This window comes from Mus musculus, chromosome 15 (genome assembly GCF_000001635.26).
Source record: "Mus musculus strain C57BL/6J chromosome 15, GRCm38.p6 C57BL/6J".
NCBI classification, from domain to species: Eukaryota; Metazoa; Chordata; class Mammalia; order Rodentia; family Muridae; genus Mus; species Mus musculus.
Genome location: NC_000081.6, coordinates 30,870,794 through 30,887,571, shown reverse-complemented (window position 1 = coordinate 30,887,571; position 16,778 = coordinate 30,870,794). Strand labels below are relative to the sequence as shown.

At 41.5% G+C, this 16,778-nt stretch overlaps 1 protein-coding gene across 6 annotated transcripts in view; it reads right to left on the bottom strand.

Annotated features, from left to right (window-relative positions):
- Ctnnd2 (catenin (cadherin associated protein), delta 2) overlaps positions 1–16,778 on the bottom strand; it is an 856,811-nt gene that overhangs the window by 141,773 nt on the left and 698,260 nt on the right. For all 6 annotated transcript variants that reach the window (NM_008729.3, NM_001355502.2, XM_006520033.3 and 3 more), the window contains 2 exons: positions 6,332–6,449; positions 293–478 (listed from right to left, as the gene is read on the bottom strand). In NM_008729.3, the coding sequence (NP_032755.2) occupies positions 293–478; positions 6,332–6,449 (304 nt within the window). The remainder of the gene's footprint in view (positions 1–292; positions 479–6,331; positions 6,450–16,778) is intronic.

The following is a 16,778-nucleotide window of genomic DNA, read 5'->3' as shown; positions in this document are numbered from 1 at the left end:
TTGCAGCCATGCTAATGATTTTACTACACACCTTAAATGAAGAGCTGTCTGTCTGTCTGTCTGCCTGCCTGCCTGTCTCTATCTATCTATCTATCTATCTATCTATCTATCTATCTATCTATCTATCTATCTATCTATCTATCTACCTACCTACCTACCTACCTACCTACCTATCCATCCATCCATCCATCCATCCACCCACCCACCCAGCCACCCACCCAGTCATCTATCAGTGGTGATATTGTATTGAGGAAGGGGAGAACTGCATGCAGCTGTGAGTGTGTCACATCACCTGGTCCTGGGATTTCTTTTTCTTCTTCTTCTTGCCCCAGCACCCAGAACTCTCTGTGTCTTTGCCGTTGGTCTCCCCGCAGAGCAGCCCGTCCAGCTCGTCTGTGCCCATGTGCTGTCCCTGAGACGTTTCTGCTGCTAGCCGGTAGGAGAGGTTCCTCAAGATGCACACACAGTTTTCAACGGTCTGCAGCATCCCCAAAAGAAAGAGGGAAATGGGAGAATGAGTGTAAGTGAATCAGTTGATGGCTCTGCCTGTCTATTCTCCACGGACACGTTAGTCCTCGGATTTGTTCAGCTCCGCTCAGGGCTGCAGTAGGAAGAATTTGGATAAGCTTGGAAGGTCCTATGATCATGATCATTTCTCACTTGAGAGACAACAACACCAGATACTTCAACAAACGCCAGTCATGGGTCATTGAAAGGCACTTGTGAGACCTGGACACATTTGCAAATACAAGAACGCAAGCCATTAACAGGCTACTCCTGCCTGGAGTTTAAGGTGCCCAAGTCATTACAATCATAGGTTGTGGATATAGTTTGGCTCTGGTTGGAGATGTTGTTGCACACCATTTACTAAGAAATATACAGTTCAGCAATGCTGGAGACCACATAAGGGAGGCTCTGAGTATGGGACCTACAACATTTTGTCTTCTTGGCTTTGGTGGGAGTCCTAGCTCTGCCCAATGGCTGTGTGGCTTTGGCCACAGTGACTAAACCTTCTGTGCCTCTGTTTCTTCATTGGTAAAACAGTAACGATAAAAGCACTAGCTTCACAGGGCTGCGGGGAGGACAGGATAAGGTTATAGACAGGACATCACCTGTCATTGTCACCAGTGAGTTGTGGAGGTGATACAAGACAGGTTCAGACTTTAAGGGAAAGGTTCAGTAAACTGCATCCTGCAAGCTAGGACTAATCTGAGGCTTGATTTATATATAATAATGCTCGCCCAAATCCAGCACTTCTACATGTTGATGACCACTCCCAGCTGCTATAGTGTGACAAGAGTGTTCTAACAGAGGCTGTGTGACTCACAAGGCCCAAAGCATTTGTCCTTTGACCCTCTGCAGAAAGTGCTTCCTTAAAAGAAAGCTGACTTTATGTGTCTGTGTGTGTGTGTGTGTGTCTATATATTGTGTCTGTGTGTGTGTATGTGTACCACAGCACACGTGTGGAGGTCGGAAGACAACATTCTGGGGAAGTTTCTGGGATCTGTGGATCTGAGTCCTGCTGCCAGCTTTGTGCAGTAAGCATGTTTACTACCCGAGTCATATCACAGGCTCCCAAAATTGACCTTTTAAATGTTGCTCTGGGCTTAAGAAATGGGGCTGGGGAGATAGAGAAATAAAATTCTCATCTTAAGAAAGGGAAAAGAACAGGGGGAAGAAAAAAGGCCCACATTTTATTTTGAAAATCCTTGTACTCGACCATATTTCAGAAAGTCACTATGTAGGCCGCTGAAGGCAGGAAAGATAAGTTTCATGTTGCAGAGGGAAGAGTATAGGTAAGCCGAAACTGTAGGTAGCACACTGCTGAAAGCTATTCCCTTACGGTTTGGGGTCAGTGTTAGAGCAGGCAGAGGCCAAGGGACTCAGATCCTGGCCTGCTCCCTTCATTGGCTGGAAGCCAGTACAGGGCAGCCCAAGGCGCTTTACCTGATTAGGGATGTCAGTGTGACTCAGTCATGAAAAGCAGTTCTCTGGACACACTCTGGGGCCAACACCATTCTTGGCTATTTTTTGTCAGCCTGCCAAGGTTTCATGGCTGCTAATCCCACAGGCTTTGAGCCAACTTGATTTTCAGTTTCAAGCATCCTTTCTGCATCAGGAAAGGAAGGTGGGCGCAAGACAGACGCATGAAAGGCAGACGTGTCTATCCTCTAAAGGAAAATGTTATGGCACAAGTCAGGACAATCTTCAAATCATCTCCAACTGATTTCTCTTCCCTCAAGGACTTGGGAAAATACACTTCATTCTCAATGGGTTGTTTATCTCCCCTGGGGCTCTGCAGTCCCTCTATCAGGACGGGGAGACTAAATCTGCAGTTTTCAAGAAGCGCTTTATATAATTACTCTGCATCTAGGGAGGTGATATGGGGAGAAGCTGGAGGGAGACAGAGAGGGAGCTAGGGAGGGTGGGAAGGAGAGGGCTCAGAAGGCAGCCCTTGCCTCTTCTAAGGCTTCCTGGAGTTGGATAGTCTGGCTGGCATTAGGTAGGTTCCCAGCTGAAGAGCGTTCCTCCAAAGGGAATGTGGAAAGGAAGAGAACAAAGACCAGAGACGCCAGCAGAAGGCGTGTGGTGTCTGGTGGCTATGCGTGTGACATCCATTACTGTCAACGGCGCTTTATAGTGCCCCTCTTGGTCACCAGGGTCATTTTGACTCCTTATTTTCTATTAGAACGGGCTAATTTGGAAGTCATCTGTGGAGTCTCTGCCATATGCTACCCACTCAATAAACGGTCCCAATTACAGAAGCAGAGCCGCGGAGCTTGCATGGATCCAGGCTCTTGTTCATTAACTCCTCTGGCCTCAGAGAGAATGTGCACACATGTTTCCCTCTCCAACTTGTCATGGTGAGAGCTCAGAAGCGGCCAAGCTGAGGGCTGAGTGGAAAATTACGGTGCAATAATAATATGTTAAAAGTCAACAGTACAATCCAGCCTGCGAAGCTCTGTGGAGTCATTCATCACCCCAGATCGGGCCCTTCAATACTCAGGGCATGCCGTTGTGACAGTTCTTCCCATCGCAAGTTGAGGACACTTGGGTACACTGTTCTAGTGAGTAGGAAATGAAGAGGGCACTGGACGCTGTTCTGATGTCCGGCTCGGCACACTCCCTAAACATCCAGGACACGCCAGAGCTTCTCGGTCTAGGTTGGAAAAACCCTCCCTTTCAACTTTCTCTTTGGGGAAATAAAACACGGATATGAAAACAGATCATCTCCTAGCTATCCCAGGATTCTTAGGAGTCTGACCAGTCCAGCAGTCAGACAATGATGCTTAAGCCGCAGAGCATGTTGGTGCCTAAGCCACAAGTCTTCAGAGACTGGAGCGAGGGAGCATGGAGGGGCCGTGAGGCAGTAGCTTTTATTTTTATTCACCTGCAAGGTCCAGAGAGTGGGAAAGCTGTTTTGTGTCCATCACACTAACAGGCTTAGTATCTCCACGCCTCAGCCTTCTGCTCCTGTGGATATTAATATGCTCAGCCTTGCTGTGGCAGTGAGCTATTTACCAGAGCTCTTTCATAACTCATGGGCCTATTATACTAACAGGCCCCTGTAGACACTCAAGATTTCCTGACTGGTCACAATTTTAGGGACTTAATTTTCTTGTCAATGGTATTAATAGGTCTCCTATGATTATTAAAGGGCCTTTACAGACGAGGGCTGCTTAAGCCTTTATTGTATCACATTCCATGTTTGAAATTAGTAGTATTGGGTCCATGGCTGGCCACAGACCTAGTGAGCACCAGGAATGGGAGAAAAAAATGGTGTCCACAACTGGACTAAGCCAGTGTTCACAGGACCATATTCTCAAAAGATACCTTGAACCCAAATCTTCAGGGTGACAGGTTCAGACACCAGTACAAATTTTTAAATTTCTTGGTAGCTGTTATGTACAGTCGAGATTAAGAAGAGCTAGGCCAATTCACCAATAAAAGTAATCAATGGGTAAGACTACTGTATTGTTATTTAAAATTTGTTTTTATTTTACACACACGATTGTTTTGCTTGCTAGTAAGCATATGTACCATGTGTGTGCCTGGAGCTGACAGATGGTATAGGGGCATGGTATCCCTTGGAACTGGAGTTATAGTCAGTTATGAGCTGTAGCGTGAGATCTGTAAACTGAACTGAGGCCCTCTGTAAGAGCAGTGAGTACTTTCAACGGCTGAGCCACTTCTCCAGCCCCTAAATTGCTATTTCTTTATTGTTCTATTTGTCTCTCTCTCTCTCTCTCTGTGTGTGTGTGTGTGTGTGTGTGTGTGTGTGTGTGTGTGTGAGAGAGAGAGAGAGAGAGAGAGAGAGAGAGAGAGAGAGAGAGAGAGAGAGAGAGAGCTCAGGGCATCCCACAAGGACTGCAAGCAAGCACCATGAAGACTGAGCACCGCTCATTTGTCTTCCGTCTGACTTTACGACGACACTACCTTATGTAAGCTTCCTAAGTAGTCTATTTCGAAGCTCCATCTTTTCAGGCAGGAGTTTAAGCCATACTATCAACAGATCATGATACGCTTATAAATGGATAAATATTTGTGGCTAGGGCTGGGTATAGAGATTTGAAGGGTGGTGACGGGGTTCCAGCAGGGGTAATGAAGGCAATTCTGATGAAAAGTTAATACTGGAAACCATGGGATTAAGGAAGTGTTCACAGCCATACCACCCAAGCTCCTCACAGGACATTTTCCATGCTTGGAGACACCGTTGTTTGGTGCTGTGGGTTCCTGAAGAGAATATGTCTGCATGGACTGACTGACTAAAACCTCAATGACTGCAGACTGTTTGGAGTGTCACAGATCCAGAGACTGTACAATTTATTATGGGTGACATCTAACACATTACATAATAACTCTTTACCTTCTTGGCCCCTCGAACCATCAGACCTGGCATCCCCTACTCGTCAGGGCTTTGGGTTTGGAATGTATTAACAGAACTCTAGTCTTCCACAATCAAAGGACTAAGAGTGTTGTCAAAGCGCACTCAGGACCTAAAACAAAGTTTTCTGTTTTATTGTAAACCACCTCCTCTGATTTTCCTACCAGTGTATTTTTTAAAAGCCCTGTTTTATAATTTTCTGTATTTTATTACCTTGAAAGCTCCATAAAACTACCTATGGCCAACCCCTTAAAGAAAACTGAGTCCTTTTTCATCCAGTGAGAATGTGGGAACACAAACTGGACCTTTATCCCTCTTGTTTTTTTGGAGGGAGGGATAGGTCACAAGGGTGGAAGGGTGGACCTGAGAGGACTGGGAGGTGAGTATAATAATGGTTTATGATATGAAATTCCAAAATAATTGATAAAAATATTGTGAAAAGAAAAAAAAACCAACTCCATGAAACTAATTTCATGTTGAAAAATTGGAATTTGGAGTAACCTAAATCCATGTTCCCAGACCATGGCTACTCAAATCAGGTTTCATGATAAACTCTCTCTTATTCCCTTTGAGTTGAAAGCTGTGGTGGATGGGTATAGGGAAAGTTATTGGCACTGAGTGGATGGACAGAGATCAGAGAGTGTACTTAACAAGTCCAATCCACACTCACAACATGGGCTTACTCTGCTCGAAATGTCTATGACAGTGGCTCCTGAGTAGTCCTTATTAAAGAGTGGCAGTTTTTGCATGTATTATTTTAAAAGTATAGGTAACATATGGCTTTATATCAGGATTACTCTAAGATTATAGGTTTCTAGCTGTTGTGAATTAAAACTAATTTAATAAATACAAAACAAAGTATTTCAAATACTGGGAAAGACAACCCAAAACCCAATTCTCTTTGAGTCTATGAGCTAGCGCTGTGCAGTCACTTTGAGCATGCTGGAAGGCTTGACCAAACATTTTGAGAATTTAGGAAAGATTTTGTAAGATTTTAAAACATCCTTTAATATAATTAGTTATTAAAATTTAATATATAAGAATGCATAATTATTCAAATCTCACATAATTACAATATCTTTGTCTTTAAAGGTATACATACACACACACACACAAACACACAAACACACACACACACACACACACACACACACACACACACACACATTTAATGTGCAGTCTGGAGGCTCAATAATAGTTTAGACTCATCCTGGACACCAATGGTTTGAGTTACTTACACCAATCTGAATTTTTACTGCTGGTGGAAAACTCAAGTGCTACTCCCAGCTACAATGAACATAGCTTTAGACAATGTTGGAATTTGTCAAGACAGAGCTTAGAACACAAACATGAAATACCGTGGTCACTTCCCATGGCTACTAGCTCGTTTATTCTCCGGGGTTCATTTAACCTCTAGGAAGCTGAAGCTATGCAAACAGCACCAACCTTGCTATCGATCTCACTGCTCCCCAGTGCAGACTGGATCACGTACAGCAAGGCATCCGTGAGCCCATCACACTCCCGCATCCTTCGGCGGGCCTCCTCTCCAGCTGAACTTACATTCCTGAAAAGCAAATGAACATGTCAGACATCTTCACTGTGGTCTCCAAGAGAACACCCTTTTCTAAGGAAGCTCGTTTTCTTCCTGCAAACGTCAATGACAGTGCAGCTTGAATGAGAAACACATCTCGTGAGCATCTATTGCAAATAGAGAATGCAGAACTCCCAACATGGTATCTCAGAGTTTCAGAACTCTTGATAATTGGAGACTTCTAGAAATTCCAGAGATTTGCCTCATTTACAATTGAAGCTTTTAAAACATTCTTCTGTAAGGAGTCTCAAGTATTTTCACAGACAGTGCTTCCAACTTAGTAAATATTTTAGAGACTTTTGTTTTTTTCTGCCCTAAACATATACCTTCCATGGCTATGCCAGAATTATATTTTTAGTGACTCATTATAGGGATATCATGCTTCTGTGTGATTGGGATGTCTCTGACATAGCACATAGGAAGAAGATGCACCAACACTCTTCCCATGTAGCATATCCTGAGCTAAAGGCAACAGAAGGAGCTTGTTGTAATACCTCACATGGTTTCAGTGCAGATGGGTATTCCTCTAGCTCTACAAGAGACACGTGATGTTTTAGTAGGTAGAGAATCTCTGGCATATTGTTAGCGAGAATCCTTGGAGCAGTTTAGTTATTCTGTCACTTAAAGAAGGGAGCCTGATATAGCTATCTTGTATGAGGCTATGCCAGTGCCTGGCAAATACAGAAATAGATGCTCACAGTCATCTATATGATGGAACACAGGGCCCCCAGTGGAGGAGCTAGAGAAAGTACCCAAGGAGCTGAAGGGGTCTGCAACCCTATAGGTAGAACAATAATATGAACTAATCAGTACCCCCAGAGCTCGTGTCTCTAGCTGCATATGTAGCAGAAGATGGCCTAGTCGGCCATCAATGGGAAGAGAGATCCCTTGGTCTTGCAAACTTTATATGCCCAAGTACAGGGGAACACCAGGCCCAAGAAGTCAGAGTGGGTGGGTAGGGGAGCAGGGTGGGAAGAAGGTATAGGGAACTTTCAGGATAGCATTTGAAATGTAAATAAAGAAAATATCCAATAATAAAAAAAATAAAGAACATTCTCACTGTTTAAGACTCAGCTCTGGTAGAGCTTTCTTTTGTTTTGTTTTGTTTTTGTTTTGTTTTTTGTTTTTTTGAGACAGGGTCTTTCTGTATAGCCCTGGCTGTCCTGTAACTCACTTTGTAGACCAGGCTGGCCTCGAAGTCAGAAATCCACCTGCCTTTGCCTCCCGTGTGCTGGGATTAAAGGTGTACGCCACCACGCCCTGCTTGGTAGAGATTTCTTGCAACTACTATTGATAACATAGAAAGAGTGCTGGAGGATGTGTGAATTCATGGAAGGTAGGACAGTATTGGAAGAATTGGAGAGCACAATGAAGATGAGTGGAAGAGACTGAGACAGTACAATGGCGTCCAAATTTGGGAATCCTGATATTGATCTGAAAGGCAGTTATGAATTCCTCTCTGGACACTTGGATGGAGATGGGTAAAACATATCTCCTGGATAACACAGAGCATGAGATCTGAATTTAAACTCCATGGACAGATTTATTGCAGGCGTAGTGCTCTCTGCCCATTGCTGGGAGCCAAAGGAGTAAATCACAAGACTCTGTGCATTTGGACAGATTATAGGAGTTCATTCCTCGACCTTGGCTTGCATGGGGCGTTTTCATTCCACTGACAATTTCTTCTGCTGGCCCCAAACTCTTCTAAAGATAAAGGGTCTCATATCCTCACTGCCCAGAGAGGTTCTCCGAGGTGTGAATTAGTGAAAGGGATGCAGTACAACACAGGTCAGTGGAAGAAGGAACTCTGAAGGCTTCAGGGCTGATGGGGGAATCTGGGTGACTGGTTTTGCGGGGATTTTATGTTAATTAAAGGAAAACAGACCTAGTACTGTTAAAAGGCTACTGATCCTACTATTTACTTTGGTATCTAAAAGTTTTATAGGGAGGGTTAAAATAGTACTTTAATATAACACCATGAAAGGTTATTCAAGTTAAATAGGATTTTATTTTTACTTATCTTAAAATATAAATAGAAGATTTTAGTTGCTTAGAAAAGGCAAATAGGTAAATATTAAAAACATTTTAGTAAGATTTCTTATACATTTCAACCTTTGTCTCTGAGAAGACTTCTGGTGGGGAAGAAAGAGGAGAAGGAGGAGAAAGAGGAGGAGGAGGAGAAGGAGGAGGAAGAGGAGAAGGAGAAGAAGGAGGAGAAAGAGGAAAAGGAGGAGGAGGAGGAAGAGGAGGAGGAAGAGGAGGAAGAGAAGGAGAAGAAGGAGGAGGAGGAAGAGGAGGAGGAAGCCTCTTCTAGGAAAAATGTGTGTGATGAATGGTTATGCTTTTCAAACTACAAAGGACATTATAAAAAAATGTTCTAGATCATGCCACCTAGAAAGGGTTTCCACCAGGTTGTGCTTTGAAGACACATTCTTCCTGACATTCAGGAAGCTTGCAAATTTCAGATAGTTTTTCATGGCAAGATATACTATCAGGGTGGGTAGCAATAATATGTGTGACTTTTGCTTTGTGGTAGTGGTGAGGTTTTCAAATAATTGTAGATCTAGGCTCTGGATCTAATGGGCCACGTGTAGCCTACTGTCTGTACCCCCTCTCCACAGATAAACTCAGTCAGTTCTCAGTATAAGTTCATGAAGGGAGCCAACTACTTTCTTTCACAAGACTTTATAATGATCAGGCTAGGTTCACTAGTACTCAACAAATTTATAGGACCAGCCTGAGAAGTAAGAGAAATGAACAACTTCATGAACATTAGATGCTGCCAACAGTAATTACAACATTTTTCTTTACCCTAGTTTTTATCTGATTCCAGATAAGCCTTATCCAAAATTTACACACACACACACACACACACACACACACACACACACACACACACAGAGAGAGAGAGAGAGAGAGAGAGAGAGAGAGAGAGAGAGAGAGAGAGAGAGAGAGAGGCTCTTACTTTGAAATGTACAAGGTACTAAGAAATAAGAAAGACGTGTTAGGCTTGGTGGCACATGTGTTTAATACTAGTACTCAAGAGTTAGAGATAGGCAGAGCTCTGTGAATTCAAGACCAGCCAATGCCCATAGAGTCCCTAAGACCACTGCACTTAATCGTTTTCTACCTATCATAGGGGAAGCAATATCTAAATCTGTTTAGAAATTGTGCAACAATTTCTAGCCCCTAGAAATAACATATATAACCCCAATTGAATTGTGAGACATGTATAAGGGTTGCCCATTGTCAATATGACAAAAAGGCCACCAACAGATTGGGAAAGGATCTTTACCAATCCCAAACCAGATAGGGGACTAATATTCAATATATATAAACAACTCAAGAAGATGGACTCCAGAAAATCAAATAACCCTATTAAAAATGGGGTACAGAGTTAAACAAAGAATTCTCAACTGAGGAATATCGAATGGCTGAGAAGCACCTGAAAAAGTGTTTAACATCCTTAATCATCAGGGAAATGCAGATCAAAACAACCCTGAGATTCCACCTCACACCAGTCAGAATGGCTATGATCAAAAATTCAGGTGACAGCAGATACTGGTGAGGATGTGGAGAAAGAGGGACACTCCTCCATTGTTGGTGGGACGGCAAACTAGTACAACCACTCTGGAAATCAGTCTGGTGGTTCCTCAGAAAACTGGACATAGTACTACCAGAAGATCCAGCAATTCCTCTCCTGGGCATATACCCAGAAGATGTTCCAACTTGTAAGAAGGACACATGCTCCACTATGTTCATAGCAGCCTTATTTATAATAGCCAGAAGCTGGAAAGAACCCAGATGCCCCTCAACAGAGGAATGGATACAGAAAATGTGGTACATTTGCACAATGGAGTACTACTCAGCAATTAAAAACAATGAATTCATGAAATTCTTAGGCAAATGGATGTATCTGGAGGATGTCATCCTGAGTGAGGTAACCCAATCAGAAAAGAACACACATGGTATGCACTCACTGATAAGCGGATATTAGCCCAGAAACTTAGAATATCGAAGATACAATTTGCAAAACACATGAAACTCAAGAAGAAGGAAGATCAAAGTGTGGATACTTGGATCCTTCTTAGAATGGGTAATAAAATACCCATGGAAGGAGTTACAGAGACAAAGTTTGGAGCTAAGACGGAAGGAAAGACCATCATCCAGAGACTGCCCCACCTGGGGATCCATCCCATATACAACCACCAAACCCAGACACTATTGCATATGCCAGAAAGATTTTGCTGACAGGACCCTGATATAGCTCTCTCTTGTGAGGCTATTCCAGTGCCTGGCAAGTACAGAAGTAGATGCTCATAGTCAACTATTGGATGGAACACAGGGCCCCCAATGGAGGAGCTAGACAAAGTACACAGGGAGCAGAAGGGGTCTGCAATCCTATAGGTGGAACGACAATATGAACTAACCAGTACCCACAGAGCTTGTGTCTCTAGCTGCATATGTAGCAGAAGATGGCCTAGTCGGCCATCAATGGAAAGAGAAGCCCCTTGGTCTTGCAAACTTTATTGTCCCAGTACAGGGAAATTCCCGGGCCAAGAAGTGGGAGTGGGTGGGTAGGGGAGCATGGCGGGGGTGGGGGGGATATAGGGGACTTTCGGGATAGCATTTGAAATGTAAATGAAGAAAATATCTAATAAAAAATTAAAAAAAATAAGTTTTGTCCCTGCATGGAGGCTCAGAGAGATTGTATGAAGCTGTGAAGGTGCTTTGGAGTCTCCAAGACATTGGAGATGCAAGAACTACGGGACAGCTGGTGAGGAAAGCTGCTAACAGGGAGTAGAAATAGGCCAAAAGAGAGAAGGGTGTTGCAGTCAACAAATCTTAAAGGGGTTGGATATCTGAAAAATGCTTTGATACCAGACATGGAGATATAGTTTGGAATTTGCCCAGATGGTTTTCAGTCTTGTTTGGTCCACTATTTTCTTACTATGCTCCATTTCCTCTAATTTGGAGTAGTAATGAATATATGTTGGAAGTATGTGATCTGTGTTATGATTTTGATTTTACAGGGCATTACAGTTAAGAAATTGTAAGAATCTCAGAAGAGACTTTTTACTTTCGACTTTTCAATAGGATTGAGATTTTTATAAAGACTATGGGGACTTTTGAAGTTGGAGTAAATGCATTTCTGCACAATGCTGTGGCTATAGTCCTGTGGGGACCAGGGAGTAGAATGTGGTGTTTTTAATAGGTTTGGCCCCCATAGATTCACGTGTTTGAATGCTTGGTTATAGGAAGTGGCACTAGCAGGAGGTGTGGCCTTGTTGGAGTAGGTACAGGCTTATTGGAGAAAGTGTGAAGGGAAGGTTTGAATTTTTTTTTAATAAGCTCAAGTCTAGCCAGTGAGTCACAGTCACATTCTGCTGCCTGTGGATCAAGATGTAGAATTCTCAGCTCCTCCAACACCATGTCTGCCTGCTCACTGCCATACCTCTGCTATGATGATAATGAACTAAACTCCTGAAACTATAAGCCAGATCCATTGAAATGTTTTCCTTTATAAGAGTTGCTATGGTCATGGTGTCTCTTCACAGCAATAAAATCCAAACTAAGACAGATATATAGCGTGTCAAAAAAGCAAAGCAACAATATTAAAAGCTTTATGGAAAAATGTTAGCTCATATGCAAAGGTAGAAATGCAAGAATAACATCATGCCTTTCATCAGCTGCCTTAAAAGCAAGGCATGATATGCCAAGCCTGGAAAGTAATGCCAACCAAGATCACTGTATCTAGCAAAGTTGTCTTTTAACATTGGTTAAAAAAATTAACATTTCAAGACAAGCACAAATGAAGACAATTCTTGCTAACTAAATCAGCTTTGGAGAAAAAAACATCTTTACAGAATAATGTATAGGGTGTAGGAAGGAAGACATTCCTATTCAGGAGGACAGAAGCAATATAATGCAAGAGAGAAACAAATAAACAGAGACAAGTTGGGAAGAAATCAATTATGCCCAACACACCAGACCAGTAAACTTCTAACACTAACTGGTGAAGAGGAAGAGAGATGCCAATAATCTAGTCAACCTTTACATCAGCTAGCAAAATCACAGTAAATAACAAACTCCTCAATAACAGTGTTAAATCCAAGTGGCCTCAACTGACCAAGCAATACAGGCTAACTGACCGGAATAGAAAACAATACCCAACTGTCTACTGATGATAAGAAACACATACTGTAAAACCATCCAGAACATGAAAGTCAACGGCTGGAAATAACCTGCCAGGCAAAGAGAAGCTTCAAATAAACTGTTACATCATTTTTTAAATCTCATAAAATAGATGTCAAAACATAACTAGTCAGAAAGAGACAAAGGGGGCCATTACAGTTTAATAAAGAGAACAATTCATCAAGAAGATATTAAACTGTAAATATTTATGCACTAAATCTTGGAACTCCCAATTTCCTAAAGCAAACACCAAAGGTGTAAAAATATCATGTGGTTTCTGATAAAATGATACTTGCAGACTTCAATATTTTACTCTCATATTTAGAAGATTTTCTAAACTAAAACTTAGAAAAGAAAGTCAGAGATAAACATGCCAGAGATCAACTGGATATCTGCAGACTATGACATCCAACAGGCAGGGGATGAACTTTCTTCTAAACAGTTTGTGCCACTTTCTCTAAACTTGAACATATACATCATAGGCCACAAAGCACGGCTTTTTAAAACCAGTATTTGTTTATTTTTTCACTGTACCTCCCAACCACAGCTTCCTCCCCCCTCTTCTTCCAGTTCCCCCTCACATACTCCTCCCCCTCGCTACCATTCAGAGCATTAGGGAATACATTAAAAACGTATATTTGAAAATATAGAAGAAAAGGGGATACATTTCTAAACTTACACAAACTACCACAATTAAAACCAGGATATACCACAGTCATAAGAAGCAGGAAGTTTGAAACAGTAATTAGAAATTTCTCCATAAAGAAAAATCGAAAATGAGCCAGGTTCACTGCTGAATTCTAGTAAAGGCTGTAAGACCTAACAGTCATACATGTCTTACACTGTTCCACAGAATACAAAGGGAAGGAACACCCCCAAATATATTCTACAAAGCCACTATTGCCATGCTACCCCACCTTGATAAAGATGTAAATTAAAAGCAAAAAGGGAGGTAAAGGAAGAAGAGATGGGGAGAGGGATGGAGAGAGTGTCTTAATTAGGGTTTTACTGCTGTGAATAGACACCATGACCAAGGCAACTCTTATAAGGACAAGATTTAATTTGGGCTGGCTTACAGGTTTAGAGGTTCAGTTCAGCAAGCCATGAACACGGTAGTATCCAGGCAGGCATGGTATTGCTGGGGCTGAGAGTGCTACATCTTCATCTGAAAGCTGCTAGCAGAATCCTGACTTCTAGGCAGCTAGGATGAGGGTCTTAAAGCTCACATCTATAGTGACACACCTACTCCAAGAAGGCCACACCTACTTCAACAGGGCTACACCTTCTAATACTAACACTCCCTGGGCCAAGCATATACAAAGCATCACAGAGAAGAAGGAAGAAAGAAAAGAGGGAGGAAGAGGGAGGAAAGGAGGCGGTGTGGAAGGGAAATGGCAGATCAATTTTCTGATGAGCACAGATATAAATTTTAATAGCAAAATAATTTTCAAACTTAATTCAAGAAGACATTGTGACCAAATTGGTTTTATCTCAGGGATGCAGGGTTGGTTAGACATACCATACTATTTAATAAATAAAAATATCATATAAATAGTCTTAGGGGCAGAAATCACCTCAAAGTTAAACATATTTTTATGCTAAAATCTATGAAGAAATTAATAAGACAAGTCACATGTCTACATAATGAAGGTGGGGTATAACAAACTTACAGATAAACACTGAACTAAAGTAGGAAAAACTAAGAACATCGTATCCTCTATAAAATAGAACAAGATGAGATGCCCACTCTCTCCCTCTTACTCAATAAATCATAGCCATGGAAATAAGACAAGTGAAAAATATGAAAGGATATAGATAGAGAAGAATGAAGTAGAATTTTCCTTCTTTTAGGTAACACAACTCTATACTTAAAAGAAACCACAGAGCCTATCAGAAAACTTTGAGATTTTTGTATAGACTTTGAGTAGTTACAGCCTAAAACAGTAACATACAAAACTCATCAGCTTTTCTACATATCAACAATGAGTCTGAGAAGAAAGAAATTAGGAATAAGTATTCTGCTCAAGCATCTAAAAAGGAAATATTTGGACTATACCTAACCCAGGGGGTGAGATGCCTCTACAAGGAAAAGTTAAATGTTAAAAAAAGAAATTAAATATGTTCAGCGATATACTCACTCACCTAGCCTCTTGACTGATGTAATGCATTGAATGAAAATGACTGCACTTCCAAACCCAGTCTACTAACTGTGCAACCCCTATCAAAACTTCAGTGACATTTTTCACTGCACCAATACAGAAGCAGTAATGAAAACACCAAAATTCACATGGAAATGCAAAGACCACAGATACAGGCAATACAACCAGAGGCAGAAAGCACCCTGCTGGAGATACCACGATACCTACTCCCGAAGCCATGGTAAGAAGAACATGACTTACTTTTCTCTCCAACTATATTCTAAAAGTCATTATTCTTAAGTAACTTACTTGATTTCTCTTTGTAATAAATGTCAACTCATAGGAACTAGTATGGTTTAACAAATCTGAGGTGCTGAATAAAAATCATTTTCATCACTAAAAAAAAAAGAAGAACAGTATGGTATTGCAACAACATAAACAGAGACCAAAAAAAAAACAAAAACAAAAACAAAAACAAAAAAACAAACCAGAATAGAACTCACAGAATTCCCTACAGCTTTTGCTACCTAAGATTTGACAAAGCTGTGAAAAACTTATATGGGGGGCGGGGGTGGGGGAAGCAGCCTATTCAACAAACAATGTTGTCTCAATACCCATCTACAGTGGATGAAATTAGATCTGTATCTCTCCCTCTGTTCTCTCTCTCTCTCTCTCTCTCTCTCTCTCTCTCTCTCTCTCTCTCTCTCAATTCCAAAAGAACAGAGAACCTACATTTCAGCTGAAATGAAGAAACAGAGAACATGAAAGAAATGAAATGAAGAACAGAGAACCTACATTTCAGTAGAAATGAAGAAACTGCTAGAGGAGGACAGGCGAGACACGTCAAGATAGAGTTGTAGGCAAGAGCTTTTCGACTAGGAGTTCAGCAGCCAGGAAAGGGGATGACATGAAACCACAAAGCTTCTGCATATGAAATTGCAAAGAGTTTGCACCACAAAAGAAACTGTCAGAAGAGCGATCAGATAGCCTCAAGAACAGAGGAGAACCTAGGCCAGCTACCTTTAGATTGGAGGTGAATATCTAGACTATATATAAAAAATGCAAAGTTAAATACCGCTGACCTCAAACTATCAATGCATGAGCTAAGGAACTGAACAGTTCACTAAAAGAAGAAACACAAATATCCAGCAAACATCTAGGAAGTTGTTTAGTGTCCTTAGACATCAGAAAACTCGATGTTGAAAGTACTGTAAGACTCCATCACGTTTCAGTTTGAATGTCTTTCACAAAAAGGGAGGGGGATAAATGGCAAATAATTCTGCCATGAATGTGGTAGGAGGAATCCCTCCTCACTGCTGGCCTGAGTGCCAACCAGTTTAGCCACTATACTAGTGAGTATGGAGATTTCTTAGCAAGCAAAAATTAGAACTATCACATGCAACACTTGTGGACATACTGTCAAGTGACTCCCTGTCCTATTTCAAAGACACCTGCTTATGTATGTGGACTTTAGTGCTATTCACAATAGTAAGGTAGCTACAATACCAGATGTCCATCTGTCCATCATCAGAAGAATAGTCAGTAAAGGTACATATGTGTGTGTATGTATATATATATATATACACACATATACATATATATATGATTTTTATTCAGCCTTAAAGCATGGTAAAATTATGAAGTTCTTAGGAAATGGGGTCACCTTGGAAGGAAGTCATTATGCTAAGTAATATAACTCAGTCTCAGGAAGACAAATACTGCATATTCTCTCTCCAATATAGATCTTTGCTTCTAATATCAAATATTTGTGTGTGTGCGCGCACGCGCACTGTGTCAGTGTAAGTGTGGGGTGTAGCTCATGAATCTAAACAAGGGAAAAAAGGTTGTAAGGAGGCATGCACACATGTATGTGTTTACAACTGAACACACATGACATGAGAACACAAATGAGGCCCCCAGAGATGCAAAGACACAGGAAGGACGGATTTGGGATAAGATGAGAGGAGGA